General features: G+C 42.2%; 1 protein-coding gene and 1 long non-coding RNA gene across 5 annotated transcripts; one reads left to right on the forward strand and one right to left on the reverse strand.

The window, feature by feature from the left end:
• On the reverse strand, positions 1 to 26,682 carry Snap23 (synaptosome associated protein 23). 4 transcript variants are annotated; one of them, XM_090318552.1, is made up of 10 exons: positions 26,596 to 26,682; positions 26,253 to 26,413; positions 16,978 to 17,095; positions 16,198 to 16,296; positions 14,939 to 14,980; positions 14,479 to 14,527; positions 13,273 to 13,390; positions 7,934 to 8,092; positions 3,972 to 4,116; positions 1 to 700 (listed from the first exon to the last, which is right to left on the reverse strand). In XM_090318552.1, the coding sequence occupies exons 4-10, from the start codon at positions 16,252 to 16,254 to the stop codon at positions 635 to 637; spliced, it is 636 nt and encodes a 211-aa protein (XP_090174678.1). In that variant the 5' UTR covers positions 16,255 to 16,296; positions 16,978 to 17,095; positions 26,253 to 26,413; positions 26,596 to 26,682; the 3' UTR covers positions 1 to 634. The 4 variants fall into 4 exon arrangements, with proteins under 4 accessions (XP_090174678.1, XP_090174679.1, XP_090174680.1 ...); XM_090318553.1 differs by having other exon boundaries at positions 26,512 to 26,625; XM_090318554.1 differs by lacking the exon at positions 16,978 to 17,095.
• On the forward strand, positions 24,215 to 26,822 carry LOC150046590 (uncharacterized). Its single transcript, XR_016532619.1, has 2 exons — positions 24,215 to 24,279; positions 26,272 to 26,822. It is a non-coding gene; the product is annotated as an uncharacterized LOC150046590 (long non-coding RNA).
• Positions 26,823 to 27,208: the final 386 nt, after the last annotated feature.

The raw sequence follows: 27,208 nt of genomic DNA on the forward strand, positions 1-27,208 counted from the left end.
AACTCCTTCTATCCTTCTCTTTGGAGCAGTGGCTATACAATAGTGATGAACAACAAGTTGAGTATACAAGCTCCACAGCCAAGTATATTAGCCTTAGTTGGCAAAAATGGCAACTTAAATTGAACATTAAACCCAATGTGGTTTACTGTAGCTATGCATCTTCCTTTCTTTTTTTTTCTTTTTTTGTGGCCACTGTGTTTTCATTGAGGTAACCACCTTATCTCTGGCCCCTTCCCCTTACATCTTTCACTGACCACAAAACCAAAACCAAAACCAAAAAATCAAACAAATGAAAAAAACACCTCTACAGCTGCCTTCTTCATGGCTGTCTTTGGCAATGTTTTCACATCTTGAAAGTGAAAGAACCTGCATAAGAAAGTGTGGGGTATGAAAATCAAGCTAAGAATATGAACTGAGAAAATATTCAAAGACTGAGGCTTCCCTCGGCCTCAGGCTACCCTTCAAAGCAAGAGAGAAAATAAAAAAGCAGGGAAGCTGTTATTCCTCAGACCCTTCTTCCACACTAGCTCCAATTAGAAGAATGTGAGAGTAAAATTTCAAACCCTGCAAAGGTGTGGCCTTAGGAAGAGGAGCTGCAGAAGTGAATAAATGATAAAGAAGTACAGCAGTAGCTTTAGCTGTCAATGAGTTTCTTTGCTCTGGTATTGGCACTGTCAATGCGATCTTTGTTGGTGTCAGCCTGAAAACGAAAAAAGAAAAGTTATTAGCATTACTTCACAAGGTGAGCCACTCATAATGAAAGTCACATTTGGGCTGGGAGTGCAGCTCAGTGTTTCAAGTACAAGCTTTCCAAGTGCAAGGCCCAGAGTTCAATCCCCAGCATTTATAAGAGAAAAAAGGTTACATTTAATATAATTCAGGAATAATCAACACATTGGGAAAATTCAAGAAATTCTTGAAATATAAACAAAACTCATTCTAAGAAAGGACAGAATATAAAATTCCCTTGGGAAAAACCCTAGTAAATAATCTGGCCGTGTGTGTGTGCGTGCGTGTGTGTGTGTGTGTAATCTGGCTGTGTGTGTGTGTGTGTACATACATACATACATACATACATATATATATATATATATATATATATATATTTTTTTTTTTTTTTCCCCTAGTTCTGGGGCTTGAACTCAGGGCCCGGGCATTGTCCTTGGACTTTCTCAAGGCTAAAACCTTGAGACCACTTAAGCCACTGCATCATTTCCAGCTTTTTTCTATGTATGTGGTACCAAGGAATCGGACCCGGGTCTTCATGCATGCTAGGCAAGCACTGTACCACTAGCCAAACTCCTGGCCCTTTTGTATTTTATCAGTTTTTCACACATTTAACATGCATAAAACTGGATTGTATCTTATAAGCAATGGTATTGTTTTCTACTTTTTTTTTTGAGATGGGGTGGCCTGGGTTCTTCACTGGTATTTCTGATGCAATTAGATATGGTAAGAATGATCCCTGAGTCACAGAATTTCTGAACTACCCTAACTAAGTCTGCTCCAGAGAGACTAAAATAACCTTCCCAAAGATCTTTGAAGTAGATATATTACCACTTTAGCCTTGAGCTGAAGAGCTCAGGGACAGCATCCTGGCCGAATTCAAGCCCACCGAAAAATAAATTAATTAATTAAAAAAAAAAAATATATATATATATAAAACCACTAACAATGTCTAAGTTAAAGTGATAGGTTATATAGCTTAAATATAGACTACAATATTGAACCCTCCTAGAAACCATTATTTACTTCACACATGACTATGACCAATTCTGACTACTCAAGAGGCTGAGATCTGAGGCTCACAGCCCAAAGCTAGCCCAGAAAGAAAAGTCTGCAAGACTCTTACCTCCACTTAGCCAGCAAAATGCCAGAAATGGAGGTACAGCTCAAGTTACAAAGTACCGCCTTAAGTGATAAAGTCAAGTGAGACCCTTCAGTTCAAGCCTGACTACTGGCATGTATACACATAAACAATCACATGTACATGTGTGTGTACACACACACCAAGCTTAAAAACTTAACTGCAGGGCTGGGAATGGGGCTGTGCGGTGGTAGAGTCCTTGTCTACCACGCATGAATCCCTTGGTTTCATTTCTCAGCACCATATAAACCGACAAAGCTGGAAGTGGTGCTGTGGCTCAAATGGTAGAGTATTAGGCTTAAGTAGAAAGAAGCTCAGGAGGAACAGCTTAAGCCCTGAGTTCAAGCCCTGAGACTAGCAAAAACAAACAACAAAAACAACAACAAAACGGCAAGAGTTTGGCCTAGTGATAGAATGCTTGCCTAGCATGCACAAAGACCTGGGTTCAATTCCTCGGTACCACATACATAGAAAAAAGCCACAGTGGTGCTGAGGCTCAAGTGGTAGAGCTCTAGCCTTGAGAAAGTCCAAGGACAGTGCTCAGGCCCAGAGCTCAAGCCTAGGACTGGCAAAAAAAAAAAAAAAAAAAAAAAAAAGGTAGGTGCTGTAGCTTACACCTGTAATCCTAGCTACTTAAGAGGCTGAGATCTGAGGATCAAGGTTTAAAGTCAGCCTGGGCACAAAAGGACCTGAGGCTCTTATGTCCAATTAACCTTTAGAAAAACAGGAAGTGGGGCTTGGCTCAAGGGTAGGATGGTAGCCTCCAGCTGAAGAGCTCAGGGACAGAGCCCAGGCCCAGGGTAGGACAGTAGCCTTGAGGTGAGGAGCTCAGAGACAGCAACCAGGCCAATTCAAGCCCCATAACCGACTCCTCTCCCCCCCCCCAAAAAAAACCTCACTGCATTAAGTACACAGGGACTTTAATGAAGTGTGGCTTTAAATCTGATTCATCTAAACACTATAAAACAATTTCAGTCTTGTTTATATCAAGTAAAAAAAAAAAGGAAAAAAATCCGTTTTTCCAATAGTCACATAACTACAAGAACTGCTGTGCAGAATTCAATTTTACTACAGACCTTTTTCTGAAAATGTGGCTCAGACACCTCCTGCACTGTGTCACTGGTTAATAATGAAAGTAGAACATTCAGAGGTGAAACAATAGGCCATTCTCAAAAGTTAGAACAGGTTATAAACTTAAAGGTTTAGATAAAACAACTTGGCGCCACCTCTGTGATTCCACAATGAACCAAACACCAAGAACAAGATAGGAAAGCTTGGCTTTGCTTTACAATGTACCTCATCAAAGCCTGGGCTGAGAAGTTTGGCCTAGTGGTAGTGCCTGCCTGCCTAGCAAGCACGAAGATTTGGGTTCGATTCCTCGGTACCACGTACATAGAAAAAAGCCAGAAATGATGCTGTGGCTTTAGTGGTAAAGCTCTAGCCTCAAGGATAGCACTCATTCCCTGAGCTCATGTTTACAACTGGCAAAAAAAATAAAAATTAACCTCCTAGGGACAGGGCTTTTGTTTATGCATGTATATATAGCAATAACTGGGGCCTGAACTTAGGGTCCAAGAACAGTCCCTTAGCTTTTTCATTCAAGGCTGGCACTTTACCACTCATACCATAACTCCATTTCCAGTTTTTTGGTAGTTTATTAGGAGATAAGAGTGTCACGAAGTTGGGTATGGTGACTCACACCTATAACCCTAGCTACTCAGCAGGCTGAGATCTGAGGATCTCAGTTCAAAGCCAGCCCGGACGAGAAAGAACTTGAGATTCTTATCTCCAATTAATTACTAGAAAATAGAAAGTAGGGCTGTGGCTCCAGGGGTAGGGCGGTGGCCTTGAGCTGAAGGGTGAATGCAAACCCCATGACCCACAAAAAAAAAAAAGTGTCATGGACTTTCTTGCCCTGGTTGCAAACTGTGATCTTGAGATCATAGCCTTCTGAATAGATAAGGTTACAGGCAAGAGCCACCAGCATTTAATGTTAAGGGTAGGATCTTATTCTTTTTTCTCCAAGGGTATCTACCACTAATAGCCATTATTAAAATGATTTTTAGACTGGCTGTATTATATTCTGCATCCATTAAGAATGTACCTTTTCAGTTATCCGATCTATTTTTCGATTTTGAGTGTCAATTTCATTGCCCATGTCCAGGGCCATGTTCTTCAGATTTCCCAGGATACTGCCCACTTGATTCAGGTTGTCTTCCATCTCATCTTCTCTGGCATCATTAGTTATACTATCAAAAAAAGAGAGTTTTTTCTTTTTCTTATTAATGGAAGAAATCTGACTTTTTTAAAAAAATTAGATAGTAAGATTTTTTTTTTTTTTTTGCCAGTCCTTGGACTTTCTCAAGGCTAGAGCTCTACCACTTGAGCCTCAGCACCACTTCTGGCTTTTTTTTTTTTTTTGCCAGTCCTGGGCTTGGGCTCAGGGCCTGAGCACTGTCCTTGGACTTTCTCAAGGCTAGAGCTCTACCACTTGAGCCTCAGCACCACTTCCAGCTTTTTTGTATGTATGTGGTACCAAGGAATCGAACCCGGGTCTTCGTGCATGCTAGGCAAACACTTTAACCACTAGGCCAAACTCCCGGCCCCAGATTTTTTTTTTTTTTTGTCAGTCTTGGGGCTTGAACTCAGGGTCTGAGCACACTGTCCCTGAGCTTTTTGCTCAAGGCTAGGGCTCTAACCACTTTGAGTCACAGCTTCACTTCCAGTTTTGTGTTGATTAAATAGTACAAGAGTGATGACTCAATATTTGGATATCAAATGTTATGGACATGGTCTTGGAGATATAAACATAGAGGGGCTATAAAAATCTATAATGGGGGCCGGGAGTTTGGCCTAGTGGTAGAGTGCTTGCCTAGCATGCACGAAGAACAGGGTTCGATTCCTTGGTACCACATACTTAGAAAAAGCCAGAAGGGGTGCTGAGGCTCAAGTGGTAGAGCTCTAGCCTTGAGAAAAATCCAAGGACAGTGCTCAGGCCCTAAGCTCAAGCCCAGGACTGGCAAAAAAAAAAAAAAAAAAAAAAAAAAACAACTATAATGGGCTATATACTTTATAGACATAATGTTTTATTACATAGATTAGTATGTATCTATGACATACAAACCCTCAGCATATTTTTAATTATGTTCTAAAACCTAAGTGCCAGTAATTGTATAGAGATTCCCTTCTTGAATACTTGTTTGGTAAACATGACATTTGAAATATGATGTAAAAATCAATGTTAATAAATTATTATTTTTTTTTTTTGCCAGTCCTGGGCTTGAACTCAGGGCCTAAGCACTGTCCTTGGACTTTTCTCAAGGCTAGAGCTTTACCCTCAAGACACAACACCACTTCCAGTTTTTTGCTATGTATGTGGTGCCAAGGAATCAAACCCGGGTCTTTGTGCATGCTAGGCAAGCACTCTACCACTAGGCCAAACTCCCAGACCCCAATGTTAATAAATTCTTTAATAAAAAAATGGAGATAATAAAACTAGTAACCCCCTCAAAAAAAAAATACAAATAAGACTCTCAGGAATTTTTCCTGCCTCTACTGGCCATAACCTCAACTCTCAGATGTCATAGTAGCTATGATTATAGGGTCTGAGCCACCAGCACTAAGCTAGACTTACTTTTTTTTTTTTTTTTTTTGCCAGTCCTGGTGCTTAAACTTAGGGCCTAGGCACTGTCCTCGGGCTTTCTCAAGGATAGCGCTCTACCACTTGAAGCATAGCACCACTTCCGGCTTTTTCTGTGTATGTGGTACTGAGGAATTGAACCCTGGGTTTTTGTGCACTAGGCCAAACTCCTGGCCCCTAGACTTACTTTTTTTTTTTTTTTTTTTGTCAGTCCTGGACTTGAGCTCAGGGCCTGAGCACTGTCCTTGGGCTTTCTCAAGGCTAGAGCTCTACCACTTGAGCCTCAGCACCACTTCTGGCTTTTTTCTATGTATGTGATACTGAGGAATCGAACCCGGGTGTCTGTGCATGCTAGGCAAGCACTCTACCACTAGGCCACACTCCTAGTCCCACCTAGACTTACTTTTTATATACTACAGAATGGAATAACCGTAACAGAGATTAACCTGAAATCTCTGAGATGTTTACTGCCTGTTTGTTCTTTACAGATATTCCAATCAATTTCTGTAGTAGATATGTCTTTCCATAATTTACAGGTACACAAAATGTATAAAGGCTGGGAGTTTGGCGTCGTGGTAGAGTGCTTGCCTAGCATGCACAAAGATCTGAGTTCGATTCCTTGGTACCACATATATAGAAAAAGCCCCAAGTGGAGCCATGGATCACGTGGTAGAGCTCTAGGCTTGAGAAAGTCCAAGGAGAGTGCTCAGACCCTGAGTTCCAAGCCCCAGGACTGGCAAAAAAAAATAATAAAAATAATTACATATATATATATAAACAATATGAAGTTAATTTCATTATTCATGGATTGCAATCAAAAATCTTTTTTTTTTTTTTTTTTAAAGAAATGGGGCAGATAGAGGGATGGCTCAGCAGTAGAAAACCTGCCTAAAGAATGTGAAGCCTAGGGCCGGGAGTTTGGCCTAGTGGTTAAAGTGTTTGCCTGGCATGCACGAAGACCCAGGTTCGATTCCTCAGTACCACATACATAGAAAAAAGCTGGAAGTGGTGCTGAGGCTCAAGTGGTAGAGCTCTAGCCTTGAGAAAGTCCAAGGACAGTGCTCAGGCCCTGAGCTCAAGCCCAGGACTGGCAAAAAAAAAAAAAAAAAAAAAAAAAAAAAAAGAATGTGAAGCCTAGGGGCCAGGAGTTTGACCTAGTGGTAGAATGCTTGCTGAGCATGCACAAAGACCCGGGTTCGATTACTCGGTACCACATACATAGAAAACAAAACAAAAAACCAGAAGTGGTGCTCTGGCTCAAGTGGTAGAGCTCTAGCCTTGAGAAAAGTCCAAGGACAGTGCTCAGACCCTGAGTTCAAGCCCCACAACTGGCAAAAAAAAAAAAAGAGAATGTGAGGCCTGAGCTGTACTGAAATGGCTCACACCTGTAATCCAGGCTACTTAAGAGGCTAAGATCTGAGGATCACAGTTCAAAGCCAGCCCGGGCACTAAAGTCTATGAGACACTTATCTCCAATTAACCACCAGAAAACCTGAAGTGGTGCTGTGGCTCAAGGGTTAGGGTGGTAGCTTTGAGCTAAAGAGCTCAGGGAGAATGCCCAGGCCCAAAGTTCAAGCCACACAACTGACAAAAAAAAAAAAAAAGTGAAGTCTGGAGTTCAAACTCCAATACTAGACAGACAGACACAGACAGACAGAAAGCTGGGCATGGCCGTACATGCCTATAATCCCATCAACAGAACTACAATTTGAGTACTGCCTGAGTACTCCCTGTCTCAAAAAAAAAAAAAAAAAAATGTAGGGCTGGGAGTTTGGCCTAGTGGTAGAGCGCTTGCCTAGCATGCATGAACATGTGGATTCAATTCCTCTATACCACATACATAGAAAAAAGCCAGAAGTGGTGCTGTTGCCCAAGTGGCAAAGTGCTTGCCTTGAGAAAGCCCAACGACAGTGCTCAGGCCTTGAGTACAAACCCCAGGATTGGCAGAAAAAAAAAAAAAAGGAAAGTGGCCAGTCGTGGTGGCTCATGCATGTGCCTCAGGTGCCTGAGATCTGAGGATCATGGTTCAAAGCCAGCACGGGCACTAACAACCAAAAGACTATTCTCTCAATTAACCAAGAAATGGTGCTGTGGCTCAACAGGTAGGGTGGTAGCCTTGAGCTGAAGAACTCAGGGAAAACACCGAGTCTGGCCCAGAGTTCAAGTCCCACGACGAAAACAAAAAACAGTAAAATAATAGTATTTCTATAAGCTGAGTGAGGGTTCATTAGAAAAGGTCTAGAGAGGGCTGGGAGCATGGTCTAGTGGTAGCATGCTCTCCTAGCATGCACAAAACCCTGGGTTCAATTCCCTGGAGCCACAGACACAGAAAAAGGTGGCAGAGTGCTAGACAGTGCTAGCCATGAGCAAAAAGTGTCCAAGAAAGAAAGTGGTGTAGAGACAGGAAGTAGCCCGTAATGGCATACCGTTTAATGTATCCACCGCTGGCTGCTCCTGTGGGGGTTTGCTGAGGTTGACCATTTGTTACCCGGCCTGGCTGCTTAGATACTACATTGCTAGGTGAGTTGTCTCCGTCATCTCCCCATGTTGCCTTATAGGCTTTACTAGACTCAAAGTTCTTCGTCCTATATGAGTGAGGGGTAGACAGACATATGGAAAAGCAGGAAGGAAGTTGAAATCATTAGTGCCTGTTCCCTAAAATACAACCTTGACACCTTAAGTAGAGAAGCAAGATATGGCTAAAACTATAGATTATTCCAGGCCCCTGCCAATGTAAGTTAGAAAAGCCACAGACATCAAATCATTTTAAATCAAATACTACTACTTCTACTAAGTCTTCTCTAAGCTGTTAGCAAAATGTGAGTAGCAAAATGTGACTATTGCTTTACGGCTTTTTCATTTAGGAATTTATTTTTCTCCCACTAGAAAAGAATAAATAAATCTAAGTGTCTTAAAAATAAAAACATGGGCCACAAGTTTGGCCTAGTGGTAGAGTGCTTGTCTAGCACAAGATCCGGGTTTGATTCCTCAGTACCACAAACACAGAAAAAGCCTCAAGTAGTGTGTGGCTCAAATGGCAGATCGCTGGCCTTGAGAAAACCAAGGCCCTGAGTTCAAGCCCCAGGACTGGCAAATAAAAAAAAAAATAAAAAATAAAAATGAACTTTGCAAAATTCATTCAATGGCAGAATTTTACAAAGGGATGTGCTTTTTGAACTGGTATAACTGACAGGAACCTAAGAAGTGGCATCTTGCATATTTGGAGACAAAGCTGTTACTATGAAAGTTTGCTAGCCTTGAATTCCTGGACCCTCTTACTTCAACCTTATGAATGCTGGGATTACTAGCATATGCCACCTTCCTAGGAAGAATGTAACTTTTTTTGTGTGACAGTTCGGGGCTTGACCTCAAGGCTTGGGCACTGTCCATGAGCTCTTTTGTTCACAGTGGTAATCTACCACTTGAACCACAACTCCACTTCTGGCTTCTGTGGTTATTTGGAAATAAGAGGCTCACAGACTTTCCTGCCTACTCTGGCTTCACATCATGGGCCTCCGATCTCAGCATCCCGAGAAGCTAGGACTACAGGGCTGAACTACTGGTGCCATGCCAGAAAAGTACCGTTCTGTTTTCTTTTTTTTTTTTGTTGATTATGGGGCTTGAATTTGGAGCCTGAGAGCTGTTCCTTTAGCTCTTTTGCTCAAGGCTAGCGCGCTCTCTCTCTCTCCCTGTCCCTCCCCCTCTTTGGCCAGTGCTGGAGCGCCTGGGCACTGTCCTTGGGCACTTTTTGCTCAAGGCTAGTGCTCTGCCACTTGAGCTGTACCACTATTTCCAGCTTTCTCTGTGTATGGTACTGAGGAATTGAACCCAGGGCTTTGTGCATGCTAGGTAAGCACTCAACCACTAGGCCATGCTCCCAGCACCAAGGCTAGCTCTTTCTACCTATTAAGCCACAGCTCCACTTCCTATAAAGTAATTTTTTTTGGGGGGGGGGGGGAGTCATGGGGCTTGAACTCAGCCCTGGCCCAGACCCTGAGTTCTTCAGCTCAAGGCTGCTGCCCTACCCTTGAGCCAAACCCCACTTGCAGTTTTTGGTTTTCTAGAGGTCAATTGGAGATAAGAGTCTCAGGGCCTTTTGTACCCGGGCTGGATCCTCAGATTTCAGCATCCTGAGTAGCTAGGATTATAGGCGTGAGCCAACGCACTCAGTTTCCATAAAGTAACTTTTAAATGGCTGTTTCAGATGGAAGATTTTTTTTTCTATTTGCTTTCATTAAGTATTTTTACACTCTTCTATAAACAAAGTTGTATGCTGCCACAATACTGGTCTGACTTATTCTAAATTGTATGTTATAGAAGTCTCCTGTCAGGTGCATTAGCTCACGACTATAATCCTAGTTACTGAGGAGGCTGAGATTTGAGGATCCCACTTTAAAGCCAGCCCAGGCATTGAAGTCTGAAGTCTGTGACTCTTACCTACAATTAACCACCAGAAAACTGGAAGTGGCATCTGTGGTTCAAGGGGTAGGGAGCTAGCCTAGAGCTAAAGAGCTCAAGGGCAATGTCCAGTCTCAGAATTCAAGCCCTGTGACCCACAGAAAAAAGTCTTGGCCAGATGGTGGCTCACGCCTATAATCCTAGCTACTCAGGAAGCTGAGATCTAAGGATCAAGGTTCAAAGTCAGCCCAGGCACAAAAGGACCTGAGACTCTTTATCTCCAATAATCCTCTAGAAAACAGGAAGTGGGGCTTGCCTCTAGGGTAGGAAAGTAGGCTTGAGCTGAAGAACTCAGGGACAGTGCCCAGGCTGAGTTCAAGCCCCATGATTCACACACAAAAAAAGTCTTGTAATTGCAAAAGTTACATGAGCAGAAAAGAAATTCTATGAAAAAACAAGCTTCTTCCTTAAAGGAATATAAGGCCTCTGACAAATCTAGAATTATATCGTGTGTGTGTGTGTGTGTGTGTGTAAAATATATTACATGATATAATCTAGATTTATATTCTAGAGAATACTTAGCAGGGCTTAATGGCACACACCTGTAATGCCAACACTTGGGGGACAGAGGCGGAAAGACTAAGTTCTTGGTCATGTTTGGCTACATAACAAAGCCCTGTCTCAAAATAATTACAAAATAAAAAAAAAAAGGAAAGAGTAAAAAGAGTACTATTACTTTTTTGTGTGTAAGGGAGTGAAAGGGAAAAGTTTATCACCATGAAAAGTCAGTTCTCAAAGTACCTATTCTTGTTCCACCTAATACCTCACAATGGTATTTCTTATTTTCATTAATCAAATAAGCCCCATGTTTAATCTTTCCTGGAACAAGGTGGGATATGCAGGGTTTAAATGAATATTTTCAGATAAAGATGTATTAGTTAAGTGAACTTCTTTACATACATTTATTTTTGTTGTTGGTCATGGGGCTTAAATTCAGGGCCTGGGAGGGCCGGGAGTTTGGCCTATTGATTAAGTGCTTGCCTAGCATGCACAAAGACCCGGGCTCGATTTCTCGGTACCATATACATAGAAAAAAGCTAGAAGTGGTGCTGAGGTGAAGTGGTAGAGCTCTAGCCTTCAGAAAGTCCAAGGACAGTGCTTAGGCCCTGAGCTCAAGCCCAGGACTGCCCCACCCCCCTCCCCCCCACCCCCCCTCCCCCCCCACCCCCGCCAAAAAAAAACAAGGCCTGGGAGCTGTCCCTGAGCTTTTCTCTGCTCAACGCTCGTGCTCTACCACTATGAGCTACAGTGCCCCTTCCAGTCTTCTGGTTTAAGTTAACTGAAGATAAAGAGTCTTATTGACTTTCCAGCCTGGAATGGCTTTGAATGGTGATCCTCAGATCTCAGCCTCCTGAGTAGCTAGGATTACAGGGTTGTGAGTTACCAGAGCCCAGCTAAAGTACTCTCTCTTTTCTATCTTCATCCTTTTCTTTCTTTCTTTCTTTCTTTCTTTTTTTCCTGGGTTTGAACTCCGGACCTGGACGCTGTTCCTGGGCCGATTTGTGCTCAAGGCTAGCACTCTAACATCTGAGCCACACACAACACCACTTCTGGTTTTATTGAGCAGTTTATTGGAAGTTAAAATTCTCACGAGGATTTTTCTGTCTAGGCTGTCTTCCAACTGCAATCCTCAGATCCAGTTTCCTGAGTAACTGATATTACAAGAATGAGCCATCAGTGCCTGGCTATACTGTTTCTTAATAATAATACAGGTCATAGGTAAAATTCTAAAGCAGAATAATAGTATAAATATAAATACATTCATTTACCAGAAAGCTAATAACCAGAAATGTTGTTTTCTGTTTGTGCCTAGCTTTGCAATTTATTTTTGGATTTGGTAGTGACCTAAATCATCAAAAGCAATACTTTTATGGAGAAAAGTTTCATTCAGAAACCAGAAAGGGGTATAGAAAATTAAACAAGGGAGGAGGCAGAAATCAGTATATTATGAAGAGAGATTCATGGAGCCTGAATTACCTTACTCTTGACAAGAACTACAGCGCAGCTGCTGTCTACAAAAAGCAACCCGTTTAAAGCTTAGAATGTTTCTATTATGTTATTGCTAGTGCTACTTAACAAAAGCTCACTAATCAGAGCCATTAGTCTAAAGGAGTTATAAGGTTATTATTGTCAAGCCTCTTTTTTTTTTGTCCAACACCAAGAACAAAGAACAAATTTACTTGACATTTCACACCACAGCACAAGAATGGATGAAACAGTTTCTATCATTCATTCACAGGATCCATGCACATGCACAGAAACATGCACTTGAAGCATCACCTTTAGAGAGCAGGTTAGCAGCCCAGACTGCGCAGCAAGACTGCATCTGAAAGTTCCCTGTGATCAGTTACTGAGCCCGGCTTCTGGTGTTAAATCTTCATTTTTAGTAAGCAGGTTAGAAAGGAAGAGATTAAAGGGAGAGAATGAAATCCAGAAAACAGTAAGTGCCAATCAAACAGAACAGAAGCAGGTTTAGCATCTCTAAACCAAAATGCATTCAAATTCCTGCCTGGTTCTGCAGAAATAACCAACATTTGAGAATCTAGATAAGAAGGGGGAAAAAAAAAACAAGGAAACTATTTAAACCAAGGCAACTTCATGTTTCAACTTGTCTGGGTGATGACATTCTTCCCTAAAATTGTAAACATTATTGTGGAAGAAACAGCTCCAATGGTAACACTGGTAACTATCAACGCAGAACTTCCTCTCTTCTGAGTGAATATGTATTTGTATTAATTAGTTCTACCTGAATATTGTGTTTTTGTTTTTGTTTAGTGGATTCATGGGGTTTGGACTCTGGGCCTGGGCACTGTCCCTGAGCATTCCAGCTCAAGGTTACTGTCCTACCCCTAGAGTCACAGCCCCACTTCCCATTTTCTAGTAATTGGAGATAGGAGTCTCACGTTGGTTAGTGCCAGGGCTGGCTTTGAACAGATCCACAGATCTCAAACTCATAAGTAGCTAGGATTACAGGCTTAAATATTGTTTTAAAATAATTTTCTGTCTAACCCTCTTTTTAGCAAACAAGTTTCTCAAGGACATATAATCCATACGTATTTATATATTTACTGATTATCTGAGGCAAAAACCATTTACAGTAAATAAAACAGACAGGGTCACAGATATTTCCTATCTATGTTAGCATATCTGACTAGTACGGTCACTTCAAGTAAGAAGTGATAGCTTTGTCAATTGCTTTTGAAAAACAAAGATGAACTCCTTCTACCAGAAGGGAAAATAATGGTTAACTCAGTTTACTTACTGTGGGGAAGGGATCATGTGAGGTGATTTCAGTTTATCAACTCACCTATTACATGGGCAGACACAAAGGCCACAACATTTGTTGAGTTCTGTTAAGGTCTTCTCTGCCTCTCTCATGTCTTTATTTATTTGGTCCATGCCTTCTTCTATGCGGTTTAATTGTTCTACGATTAAGTTGTGAGAGTTAAATTTTGTGATACATTCAGTGTTGACCCGAAAATATTATAACGCAATAAACTTCAACCCCAAATCTACCAATGCCATGCCACAGTGAATAAGAACACCTTGGTCTACTTATCTGGGGACACCTGGTATCTTATTGTGGAAAGAACTTCTCTTAAAAAAACAAGGGGCCAGGGAGTTTGGCCTTGCAGTAGAGTGCTTGAGAAAGTTCAAGGACAGTGCTCAGGCCCTGAGCTCAAGCCCAGGTCGGGCAAAAAAAAAAAAAAAGCATGGGAGGATTGGGAAGAGGTCACTCTTCTAACCAATCAAGTATACTTTGGCCAGACCCTAACAGTCTCAAAACCTGAGGGCTGTCACAAGACTAATAAAAACTAGACCATAAAACTCAGAGCCAAATAAAAACTAGACCATAAAACTCAGAGCCAATTCTAATAGTATATTTCTAAGGTCCTCAGAATTTAGCACTCACTGCTTTGTGACTTAACTTTTTTTTTTATTCTGATTTTTCTTTTTTTTGGGGGGGGGGGTTTACTGGGGATGTTACACTTCCTAGGCAAGCACTTTGCCACTGAGCTATATACCCCCAGCCTTTAACTATTTTTTAAGGATGATGAAAATTTAACCTAAGGTCTAATGTACATAAGACAAATACACAGAACCAGCCAGGCTGACCTAACATACACTTGGTATGCAGTTGAGCATTGCTGACTCTCATTTCAAATCGGCAGTAAACATGATACAATTCAAACCAGAAGAAATAAGCTTAACACTCATCTTACAAAGGATGAAATAATTTTATTTAGTTAGTTATTTTTGCCAGTTCTGGGGCTTGAACTCAAGGCCTAGGCACTGTACTTGAGCATTCTCAAGGCTAGCATCTACCACTTCTGGCTTTTTCTATGCATGTGATACTGGCTTTGTGCATGATAGACAAACACTCTACCACTATGCCACACTCCTGGCCCCAAAGGCCGAAATTTATAAGTGGGTGATTTCACAGGGTTTTTTTGGTTTGTTTGTTTTGGCATTTTTGTTAAAAATTACATTTTCTACAATGACTTCAACTCACCCCCTTGTTCATCCAGCATATTTATGGTCTTGATTCCTGCATCCTGAGACTAAAAAGAAGGGGGGAAAACATTGATAGCACAACAAAATAAACCCAAAGTAAAGGACAATACTATAAGAACTCATAAGTAACAAGAAAGAATCAAACAGAAACATAAATTCTCAATATAAACCTTATCTCCAAGAATTAGGGCCACAAATAGTAAAGAAGCCTTAAACCAACATGCTCTAACATATTAAACATTCCAAAATATTCCAGTTACTGACTCATGGTAAATTCACCTTCCCCATTAATATTCCAATAGTGTTGTCAAAGGGAGAAACAGAACAGGCCTGTTACTGTATGGTGTGACAATTTCAACAAATGTGAGTTTCAAATAACAAAGAATATTAATATAATATTACTGCTACCAAAATCCCTTCCATAAATGTCTGTGCTTAACTTGATAAACATTTCTTACCTCAATGGCTAAATTCAGGATTCTCCTTGTACTTTCCAGAGACTAGGAAAAAATACAAAAGAGTTTTAACATTCTAAAATATGTAGTGGGGGTGGGGAGAACTGACCATTCTCCCAACTTTGATGATGCCACTCTGTCAAAATTATCAACCCAGCTGGGTACCAGAATCTCAAGTCTATAATCTTAGCTACTCAAGAGGATGAATCTGAGGACAGACGTTTAAAGCCAGACTGGGCATACCAATCTGTCAAGACTCTTTATTTGCAATTAATCAATCAAAAAGTTGGAAGTGGAGATTAGGTTCAAGTAGTATAGAGTGCCACATGTGAGCAAAAAACTAAGCAAGAGAATTAGGCCTTAAGTTCAAGCCTCGGTACTGGCACTGAAAGCATACAAATTGCCAGCTTATCCTAGTCCATCTCTCTCTTTACAACAAAACAAAGGAAAGTTGGTCACTATATTTTTAGTTATTTTCTTCTTCATAGGTACTGCTCAAGAAAAAAATTTAGAGGGTTAAATAAAATGGAGTTGGTAAAAATTTACTGCAGGGAGCCAAGAGATTAGACTAGTGGCAGAGTGCCTGCACACACAAACACCCAGGTTTGATTCCTCGGTACCACATATGTAGAAAAAAAAAAGGCTGAAGTGGTGCTGTGGCTCAAATGGTAGAGCTCTGACCTTGAGAAAGGCCCAGAACAGTGCTCAGGCCCTGAGTTCAACATAACATAAGGCCCACGACTGGCAAAAAAAAAAAAAAAAAAGGCAAAAATGTACTGTAGGAGGGGCACTGTGGCTCTAGTGGCAAAGCCCTAGCCTTAAGCTGAAGAGACCTATGACCACAAAATAAATGAATGAATGAGGGCTGGGATGTAGCTCAGTGGAAAAGCGCTTGCCTAGCAAGTGCAGTGTCCTGGGTTTGATCCCCAGTACAAAAAAAAAAAAAAAGACAAATAAATGAATGAAAATTACTGTAGGAGAAAATCCAAGTATGTTTCATATGTTATTCAGAAATTGATTTAAGTTTTAAAAAAATTAAAGTCTGCAAACCCTTCCAGAATTACAGTAACAGTTAAGTAATGACTACCTAGAAAAAAAATGATATGAATTCATTTCTGTAGTTTCCCCAAGCTGAAAAAAGAGGAAGAGTACTGAAATAAACTGATAATAAGAGACCTGGAGGAGGCCAAAATAAATTTTAAGGCCCTCTCCTCCTTCCACAAAGAACTCAGTCCATTACTAATTGTAAGTAAAACATTTACCTCATCAGTAACCTGGTTAGCCCTCAGCTGAATTTCTTCTGATGACAGATTATCCATGATGAATCAGAATTCAGGCACAGAAATGGAAATGTGGATATTCTAGAAATATAAGATAAACAAATTAAATTGTAGAGTGTATCTGTAATCCACTGCTTTAGAGGCAAAGGTGAGAGAATCTTGAGTTTGAGGCTAGTTTACAAGATTCTATCTTTTTCAAAAAAAGTAATTTAGGGACTGGGAGTTTGGTGCAGTGGTAGAGTGCTTGCCTAGCATGCACGAAGACTCTGATTCGATTCCTCAGTACCACATACATAGAAAAGCTGGAAGTAGTGCTGTGTGGCCAAGTGGTAGAGTACTGGTCTTGAGGAAAGTTCAAAGTCAGTGCTCAGGCCCTGAGTTCAGTCCTCAGGACTGGTCAAAAAAAAAAAAAAATACACACACACACACACACACACACATTTATTTTAGCCATGCTCAGTGGTTCATACCTATAATCCTAGCTACTCAGGAGGCTGAGATCTAAGGATCGTGGTTGAAAGCCAGACCAGGCACTAAAAATCTTCCAGAAAACCGGAAGTGGCACTGTGGCACTATAGCTCAAGTGGCAGAGCACTAGCCTTAAGCTGAAGAGCTCCGGGACAGTGCCCAAGTCCAGAGTTCAAGCCCCACGACTAACAGGGGAAAAAAAAAGCTGAAAGTGGCAGTGTGGCTCATGTGATAGAGCCCTAGCCGTGAGCAAAAAGAAGCTCAGAGAGGCTGGGAGTTTGGCTGAGTGCTTACCTAGTATGCACGGAGACCTGGGTTGTATTCTTCTGTACTGCATTCGCAGAAAATGCTGGAAATGGTGCTATGGCTCAGGTAGTAGAGTGCCAGCCTTAAGAAAGCTCAAGCCCTAAGTCTGGAAAAAAAAAAAAAAGACCCTAACTCAAAAACAAAAAAGGGGATGGGGATTTAGCTCAGTGTAAGAGCCCTTGCCCCTTGCCTGGCAAGTGCAAGGCCTGAGTTCAATCCTCAGCTCTGGGGGAAAAAAAAAAAAAATCAGCTACCAGTGGCTTATGCCTGTAATCCTAGCTACACAACAGGCTAAGATTGGAGGACTGAAGTTCAAAGCTAGCCCAGACAGGAAAGTCTAAGACTCTTCAATTAATCACCAAATAGCCATAAGTGAGTTTGGCCCAAGTGGTAGAGCACTAACCTTGAGCAAAAAAACTTAAAGACAGTGCCCAGTTCTGAGTTCAAGCCCCAGGAGACAGACAGGCAGGCAGGCAGGCAGGCAGGCAGGCAGGCAGGCAGGCAGACACGCAGACGCAGACACGCAGATGCAGACACAGACATACACAGACACAGACACACACACACACAGACACACACACACAGAGACACACACACACACACACATACACACAGTTTATTTCTGGAATATTCTGCATATTTTCAGACAGAAGTTCGCCACAAGTAACAGGAAGTGCAGAAAATGAAAGTACAGATAAGAGGGAACTATCACAGACTTTTTTTGGTGCCTGTCCTGGCTTCAACTCAGAGCCTGGGTGCGGACTCTGAGCTTTTATGTTCAAGGCTAATGCACTACCACTTGAACCAGAGCTCCATTTCCTGGTTTTTTTGGTAGTTATTTGGAGATAAAAGACTCATGGAAAGATGCGTGCAGTGGCTCATGCCTGTAATCTTAGCTACTCAAGAGAATGAGATCTGAAGATTGCGATTCAAAGCTGCCCGGGCACTAAAGTCCTCAAGACTCTTATCGCCAATTAACCATGGGAAAAGAGGAAAGAAATTGTGCTCAAGGGGTAAGGCAGTAGTCTTGAGTTGAGCTCAGAATTAACACCCAGGCCCAATTTAAGCCGTACAACCAACAGTAAATAAATAGATAGACAGATAGATAGATAGATAGACAGACAGACAGACAGATAGATAAATTCTCATTGACTTTCTTGCTGAGGCTGGTTTCAAACTCTCATCCTCAGATAATACTCTTTTAAGTAGGATTACAGGTATGTGCCACCAGCATCTTAGAAGTGAGGTTAAGGATGGGTCCAGGAGTATAACCTAGTGGTAGAGTGCTTGCGTAGCATGCACAAAGTCCTGAGTTTGATTCCTCAGTACCACATATACAGAAAAGGCCAGAAATGGTGCTGTGGCTCAAATGGCAGAGCACTAGCCATGAGCAAAAAGTGTCCAAGGACAGTGCCCAGGCCTTGAGTTTAAGTCCCAGGACTGGCAAAAAAAAAAAAGAAAAGAAAAGAAAAGAAAGAAATAAGGTGAGGAAATGGACTGTCAGGCAGACTGAGTTGACTGAGTTAGTGACATTAAAGGCAGGAGAGAACCCAAAGCCAAGAACTAAGAATAGATACTATGTTAATAGGAAAATGAAGTCCCTCATTCCTCATTAGGGTATAGCAGCTGATCATGTTCTTAATTGTGCACCAGTGATCTGCCTGTAGCTCTGGGTAAACATCTCAAGAAAAACATTTGAGCAGGGTACCAATGGCTCTTGTCTATTATCCTGGCTACTCAGAAGACTGAGATCTGAGAATTACTATATTTGAAGCCAGCCTGTGCAGGAAAGCCTGTAAAATTCATCTCCAATTAACCACCAAAAAGCCAGAAGTGGAGGACTGGCTCAAGTGGTAGAGCTCTGTCCTGGAATGAAAAAGCCAAGCAAGAGCATAAGGCTCTAAGCTCAAGGTACTGTACTATTGCACAGCAAAACTTTTGATTTTAGATTACCCTTCGGGAAAAACTTTTGATTTTAGATTACCCTTTGGAAATTTTTTTTTTTTTTGGTTGGTCCTGGGGCTTGAACTCTGCCTGGGCACTATCCCTGAGCGCCTCAGTTCAAGGCTGTTCTAACATTTGAGCCACAGGGCCACTTCTAGCATTATGGTAGTTAATTGGAGATAAGAATCTCATGGACTTTAGTGCCTGGGCTGGCTTTGAACCTCAATCCTCAGATCTCAGCCTCCTGAAGTAGCCAGGATTACAGGAGTGAGCCATGGCCGCCTGGCTCCCTTTGGTCATTTTTTAAATGTCACTATTGTAGAAGGACTAGACTGGCAGAAGTCTCTGTGTGTATCTATATTTTTGTTTTGTCAGTGGGGGGCTTGAACCCAGGGGCTGGGTACTGAGCTTTTTGCTCAAGGCTAGCACCACACGTCTGGTTTTCTGCTGGTTAATTGGCAATAAGAGTCTCAGGGACTTTTCTGCTCTGGCTGGCTTCTAACTGCAATCCTTAAATCTCAGCCTCCTAAGTAGCTGGAATTACAGGTGTTAGCCATAGGTGACCAGCTTTGTGTCTATGTTTTATGTGTAGGAGGGCAGGATAGCTTAAAATGGCAGATAAGAGATAAACTGCCAGTATCAAACAGCCAGGAATGGGTAATGTCCAATTCGTGGGTCGAATGAGTTCTGTAAAATCAATGCTTTGTATAGGAAAGGACAGATTTGTGTGTTTCTACTACAGTTGTCCCTCAACCATTTGCCCATAATTATGGTCTTTGAATGATGTTATAAATATCTAAATGGTCGAGCTGAGAATGTGATTTAGGGGTAGAGTGCTTGCCTAGAATACATGAAGCCCTGGGTTTTATTTCTCAGTATCACACAAAGAGAAAAGGCTGAAAGTGGTGATGTAGTTCAAGTGATAGAGTGCTAGCCTTGAGCAAAAGAAGCTCAATGATAGAGCTCAGGCCTTAAGTTCAAGCCCCAGAACTGGTAATCAAAACACACACACACACACACACACACACACACACACGGCTCTTGGCCCAAAAAAAGGTCCCCATCCCTTACCCAAAGTAATCTCAATTGTCAAAATAAATTTAAAGCCATTTTAAGCTTTAGAGCTCACTAAAATAAAATGAAGAGATTTCAGAAAAATGATCACTATTTTAGCAGTAACAGAACCTAAACTAAAACCAAATCATTGGTAAATGTAAATCAGTGCAAAGTAAGTCTCTACCAACGCTAATATTAACAGAGGTAGAGGTCTGGGTTATAGTTAATGGTAAATTACCTGTCGTGCATGAAGCCCTGGGTTCATGCCCAGCACTGTCAAAAAGTTCAGTACACGCTATTTCCTGATTCCATAATCAACTTCCTCCAATTGTCGGAGGCGCTAGGTCCATCTGTTTCACACTTTATCCAAAAAAGATCGATCTTTGTCATCTGATGCTCTAATACAATACTACAATTAAAAAGCTCAGCACGGTTGTATGCAAACCTCATACATCATAAATGACTACACACACACACACACACACACACACACACATAATGCAAACAGTAAAAACATTTCTAGGGTGTCTTAGACATAGAAACAACAGTAGGAAAAGAGGGAAACCTTAATTTAGGAAAAAATAAACTAAAAAGCAACTGATTTCACAAAAAAATGCCAAAAAAGAAACGTTTTCCCTCCCCCACCAACACTATTCTTTGCTTTCATCTAATAGCACCAGGCAAATAAATTCATCACATAATGAATATCCTCTGCTCATACAATTTTCTAGCCAACTAGACAAATTTTAATCTTCATTTTATTTTAAATATGAGATTAGGCTCAAAGCAGTATTTCTTTCAAAGTACAGGGCAAGAACACAAGATGATTTTTAGTTGTTACATACAGATAATTATGCACTTACTAATTACATATTATTATAATGTGTCCTAGAAAAAAGTATAAAATATCTGGCCATGGTGATTGAAACTTGTAATCCCAGCATTCAAGAGGCTGAGGCAAGAAGATTAAGAATTTGAGCCCAGCCTGGGCTACAAAATAAAAACCTTGTCTCAACCCAGATGTGTTGGCACATACACATGTAATCTTATCTACTCAGGAGGGACAGAGAGTATTGAAGTCTTGGACTTGCCTTGAAGTTAAAGAAGAGTATAACCCTATCTGAAAACCAAACCAAAAAAGCAAAAACAACTGGAATGTGACTCAAGTTGAAGAGCACCTGCCTAGCAAGCATAAGAGCTTTAGCTCAATATCCAGTACTTCCCTTCAAAAAAGTATAAGGTATACCAAATCAATTAATTTAAAAGGTTCTTATTGGGCCAGGGCTGTGGTAGAGTGCTTGCCTACCATGCACGAAGCCCTAGGTTCAATTCCTCTATACCAGATACATAGAAAAAGACAGAAGTGGTGCTATGGCTCAGGTGGTAGAGCACTAGCCTTGAGAAAGCTCAAGGACAGTGAACAGGCCCTGAGTTGAAGCTTCATGACTAGCAAAATAATAATAATAATAATAATAATAATAATAATAATTCTCATTTTGGAAAAGAGTAATATTTTTAAGCTCATTTAAAGTAAGTCCGAGAGCCAGGAGCACAGCCTAGTGGTAGAGTGCTTGCTTAGCATGCACGAAGACCTGGGTTGGGGTCCTCAGTACCATATATACAAAAAAAGCCAGAAGTGGCACTGCTCAACTGGCAGAGCACTAGCCTTGAGCAAAGTGTCCAAGGACAGTGCTCAGCCCTCAGTCAAGCACTAGGACTGACAAAAAAAAAATAATAATAATAAATAAATAAAATAATCTGGGCTTGTGGGGTATAACTCTCAGCATTAAAGCACCTCCTTAGTGCTTTAGAACTCAAGGCCCTGGATTCAATTTCCAGAAGAAAACAAACAAAAAGGAGTAAAACAGTTAACAATACTCCAAATGAAAAATTTGTAGTTCTAGTGTGACTTCTAAGTGAAGACTGACAATTCTCACATGAGCACAGGGGACTGTTTTTGCTTACATGACTTCTTCCTACTTATAGTCTGAATAATAGGAAAAGACATAACCTTTAGTTACATGAGTTTGTGAATCCTACTTAAGTTCATCCAGAGTTTAAGAAGCAAACACCAAGATGAATATAGAAGTTTTATTGGTCATAGGAAAGAGTGCAATACTATTAGGAAAACATGGCATGGTAAGTCATTCCTGTTCTGGAATTAGGACAAAGAAATTTTCTGGTGCATCCACATATTATATGCATCTTAAAATTAAATATGAGAAATGGCACTGTGGCTCAGAGTGATAGAGCACTAGCCTTGAGCTAAAGGGCTCAGGTATAGCGACCAGGCCCAGAGTTCAAGCCCCAAGAACAACAACAATAAAAAAAAGCTGGTGCGGTGCTACATGCCTATATCACAGCACTCAGAAGTCTGAGGCAAGAGGATCTCAAGTTTGAGGCTGACCTGGACTTTACAAAACAGAACACCTAACAATACTGATAAATATTAAGCTAAGTCAGATTTACAGTTAATTTACTTTGCGATCACTGTCACAGGAGTATGGCAAATGAAAAAATGTCTCTTTTATTTGCTAATATTTACTTTTTTTTTTTCCCCTGTAGGTCATGTGGCTTGAACTCTGGGCCTGGATGCTGTCCCTGAACTCTTCAGCTCAAGGCTACCTACCGTTGTACCCCTGGAGCCTCAGCCCTACTTCCCATTTTCTAGTGGTTAATTGGAGATAAGAGTCTCAGGGATTTTAGTGCCTGGGCTGGCTTTGAATTGTGATCCTCAGATCTTAACCTCCTGAGTAGCTAGGAGTACAGCCGTGAGCCACCTCACCTGACTTAGGCATCAACTTTTGCTTGTGGTGCAAATGTTCATTTTTAAAATCTTGCTATAAAATACTTTTAAGATTAAAAAAAGAGGCTGGGAATGTGGCTTAGTGGTAGAATGCTTTCCTAGCATGCATAAAGCCCCGGGTTCGATTCCTTAGTACCACATACACGGAATAAGCTGAAAGTGGTGGTAGAGTGCTAGCCTTGAGCAAAAGAAGCTCTGGGACAGTGCCCAGACCCTGAGTTGAAGTCCCAGGACTAGCAAAAGGAGGGGGGGGGGGGCGCAGAAGAGATCCTTTCAATTCTTAAAACAACATTCTTTAAATAACATTGTTTTCAGAAAGCTGCCAGTATCTAAATTCCAGGCCCAGTCACCATCCCTCCAACCCTAACCCCTCTCTAAATGACAAACAGCAAAGTATAGTGATAATAATAAAACGATAAGCCCTTCTCCTCGGTTTATTTCCCTTCCCTTTCGGTTTCTTCTATCATCAGCTACTTTCCTAATATTCAAGTGACTAATGACTAAGGGCGGAAAAACCCTGATAAAATGAAACAGTGCTTTCACAGTCATATACCCACACACTACATACTAATCCAACCCAGAATGGAAAAGTCGCTCTGGAACTGATCCCTTTTCTCTGTGCGCGCCTGGATGGACTTTCACTAGACGGCGAGCAAAGTGCAATGGCACGAACGAACCCCAGGAGCCCCCCTCCTCCAATGATCCCAGAGCTATCATCTAGCTCATCAGGCGGGATCACGGAACGAGCCCACACAACACAGCAAGGCTTGGAGGTGAGGCCCTGAGAGGTGATCTTCGCTTGGCTTTCAGGAAGAGCCCAGGCCCCCACCCCACCCCACCCCAGGTCCGCTCCCGTGTCCGCCGGCCCCTCCAGGGGACCCCATCTGGCCCCCCAGCTTCCGCTGGGCCACCCATCCGGACCCCCTGACTCTACAGGGACCCCCCCTCACCCCCATCTCGCCCCTCAGTCTTCGCCCGCCCCTCCAGAGTCTAGAGCGCCCGGCGTCCTCCTCCTTCCGGGCCCAACCCTTCGAGTCTGGGCCTGAGCGCCCCCCTCCTCCCCTTAAGCCAGACCCCGGTACGGTACAACCGACACGGTACATTCTCACGATAATACCCCCAAATCCCCCCCCCTACAACCACACCTCCCTCCCCACACACACACCCGCCCAACCAGCTCCCTCGGACCCCACTTGTGGAAGCTCACCGAGCGGTTCCGGCCACTCCTCTCCTCAGCCGCCGCAAGCTCGGACACTGACCAGACTCAGGCGCTGAACCCTCGTCGCGCCTGCGCGCGGAGGCAGCACGCGCACGCGCACTTCTTGGGCGCCGCGGTCGCCCCACCCACCTCTGACAGCTCCAGCCAATCACCGCGCGAGGGGTTTAAATCTCCCTGCCACGCAAGCGGCGAGCCTGGGAACTCACCCGTTAACCGGAGAGATCCTAATCCCGCAGCCTGCTCGGTGCCTGCTCGGTGCTTCAAAGTAGGCGTGCACGGCCGAGAAAAGCCAGTCAGGATGATTTCCCTGACAACAAGAGGTTTTGTGTATGCTAAGTCCATAGATGCGAACACAGATGATAGTGGATTGGGGATGGAGCCTGGCAAATAGCAAATCCAAGGCACCCTTGGCTCAGAATGAACAGAATGCTTACGTGTGTGAGATGTTTGAAGAGTTATTGGGAGGAAAAAGTGACTTTGGAGTAATGATAGGTAAATAGGAGGTCCCACCCCCCAACCCCACCTCCCAAGAACCTGAGATGGAGGGAAATAGTTTTTCAGGTCTTGGGATCAAATCTAATGCCCCAAACAACAACAGTGTGGTGACTTCTGGAAATTTCTTGTAGTTCATCATTGGGAGAGGTTTAGAACGCCTATTCTTGAATGGAAGGGGAAATGAGTTTTAAAAAGCTAGCAGTGAGGCCGGGAGTTTGGCCTAGTGGTAGAGTGCTTGCCTAGCATGCACGAAGACCCGGGTTCAATTCCTCAGTACGACATACATAGAAGAAGCCAGAAGTGATGCTGTGGCTCAAGTGGTAGAGTGCTGCTAGCCTTGAGGAAAAAGCCCAAGGACAGTGCTCCAGCCCTCAGTTTAAGGCCCAGGACTGGCAAAAACAATACAGAATACAAAAATCTGTATTCCTAAAAACCTAAAGTGCAAAAAGCTTAGGTGCCTGTTTAGCAAGTTCAAAGCACTGAGTTTAAGCCTCAGAATATAAACAAGCAAACCCACAAATACAGATAATCAGTAGATAAAGGTCCTGAAAGGGTAAGAATATAGCTGGGTGAGGTAGCTCACACCTGTAATCCTAGCTACTCAGGAGGCTTAGATCTGAGGATCACAGTTCAAGGCCAGCCTGGGCACTAAAGACCAAGAGACTCCTATCTCTAATTAACTACTAGAAATTGGGAAGTGTCGCTGTGGCTCAATGGGTAGGGCAGTAGCCTTGAGCTGAAGAGCTCAGGGACAGCACCCAGGCCCAGAGCCCAAACCCTACAACAGACAAGAAAAGAGTAAGAATAATTCCGGCCCCGCCAGGAATTATTTTTAAGCTTGTAGGATTAATAACAGGAAGTTAAAATTCTCTTTGAAATAGGAGACAGATCATCTGCTAAGATAGTGGTAATGAGAACCCTGGGGTGGTACACACTCAGGAGGTGGAAACAGGAGGACTTGGAGCTTAAAGTCAGCCAGAAAAAGTCAATAAGAACCTACTTCAAAAAAGGTAGAGGAGGCCAGGAGTTTGGCCTAGTGGTAGAGTGCTTGCCTAGCATGCACGAAGACCCAAGTTCGATTCCTCGGTACCCCACATACATAGCAAAAAGCCAGAATGGTGCTGAGGCTCAAGTGGTAGAGCTCTAGCCTTGAGAAAGTCCAAGGACAGTGCTCAAGCCAGCCCTGAGCCCAAGCCCAGGACTGGCAAAAAAAAAAAAAGGTAGAGTTAGGTTGCTGGTATAATCCTAGCTAGTCAGGAGAATCACAGTTCAAAACCAGCCCAGGCAGGAAAGTCACTGAGATGCTTATTTCCAATTACACACACACACACACACACACACACACACACACACACAGAGAGAGAGAGAGAGAGAGAGAGAGAGAGAGAGAGAGAGAGAGAGAGAGAGAGAGAGAGAGCTGTAGCTTAAAGTGGTAGAGAACTATTCTTGAACAAATAAGCTTAGGGTCAGTGCCCAAGCCCTGAGTTCCAACCCTAGGACTGACAAAAGAAAAAAAATGAGGGGAAGGGAAAGGGCTTGGGAACATAGCTCAAGTGTTAGCACAATCTCTAAGTATCTTAAAAGTATAAAGAGGCAGAGGTGGTACTGGCAGTTTTAAGGAAGCTAAGAAGGTTTGGAATACTGGCATGGAAAGCAATAGAACAAACTAACCAGAAAAAAACAGTAGTATTAGTCTGCAGAGTTTAGGACTTAAATATTTAAGACTGGTAGGAACATACTCACCAATTTTTCTTCTGTGTAGTTTTCCCAAGCAGTAATCTGTGCTTGATGGTAGAGGTGAGTTCATTTGGTGTTGGCACAGTCATGGATATATCATGGTTCTCAACCGGGGACTACTTAGTCTTCAGAGAATAGTTGGCAGAGTCTGGAGACATTTTTGATTACTGTGATGATAAGAAGAGCACGTGGAGTATTACTGGCAATGAGTGTCCAGAGATGCTGCTAAACATCTTAGAAAGCACAGGAGACAATAAAGAACTACCTTCTCCAAAAAATGTCCTAAAGATGGAAGAACACTGATCTTGGTAATCACCAACATCCGACCTTGACTTTCTATAGGCCTTACCTTGGACTCTGGCCCTGAGCTCATAGTCCCATGCACTTCTGGTGCATGCCTTTACACCAGAGTGGACTAAGAAGCATACCATAGACCTTGAGTGGTCCAAGGACTTGTGATGTCACAAATACAGAATTGGAAGAGTTTTCTAAACCTTCAGAAGGCAATCGGAATTTACACATAGATGAGTGTGGCTGCTTGCTTTGATTTGAGGCATTGAAGCTCTAGTGAAACATCTTAGTCTCGATGGTATGTTCATTTCATATTAGTAGCCATCTTAATGTAACTTTACCTGACTAGTCTTAGTCAGTAAAATAGGGTTCCCAGGGAATGGAATAGGCTTAATAATAAAGACATATCTTGGGGTAAGAATATAGTCACTAGTATTTGTGAAATGTCTGGTCTTTGATAGACATTAGACCTCATTCTCATTAATCCCAGCAACATCCTGTGAGCTAGGAAGCTGTTATCCTAATTTTTAACTTACCAAGCCGAGGTTTCAAGAAAACTTGTGATTTATCCGAAGCCCCAAAAAGATTCCTAGCTAGGTCTGTCTGATGTGCTTAAACTGTAAACTCCAGGAAGTTTCACAGGGGAGGTTTGGGAATGTCAACCTAAAAGT

Source organism: Megascapheus bottae, chromosome 25 (genome assembly GCF_031878675.1).
Source record: "Megascapheus bottae isolate mThoBot1 chromosome 25, mThoBot2.hap1, whole genome shotgun sequence".
Lineage (NCBI taxonomy): Eukaryota > Metazoa > Chordata > Mammalia > Rodentia > Geomyidae > Megascapheus > Megascapheus bottae.

Coding starts and splice junctions, on each gene's coding strand:
- Snap23 (XM_090318554.1), bottom strand. CDS start 16,254: ATGGATAATCTGTCATCAGAAGAAATTCAGCTGAGGGCTAACCAGGTT. Junction 14,528..14,938: donor TCCTGAATTTAGCCATTGAG/GTAAGAAATGTT, acceptor CCTTCTTTTTAG/TCTCAGGATGCAGGAATCAA. Junction 701..3,971: donor TAGATCGGATAACTGAAAAG/GTACATTCTTAA, acceptor TTTCGTTTTCAG/GCTGACACCAACAAAGATCG.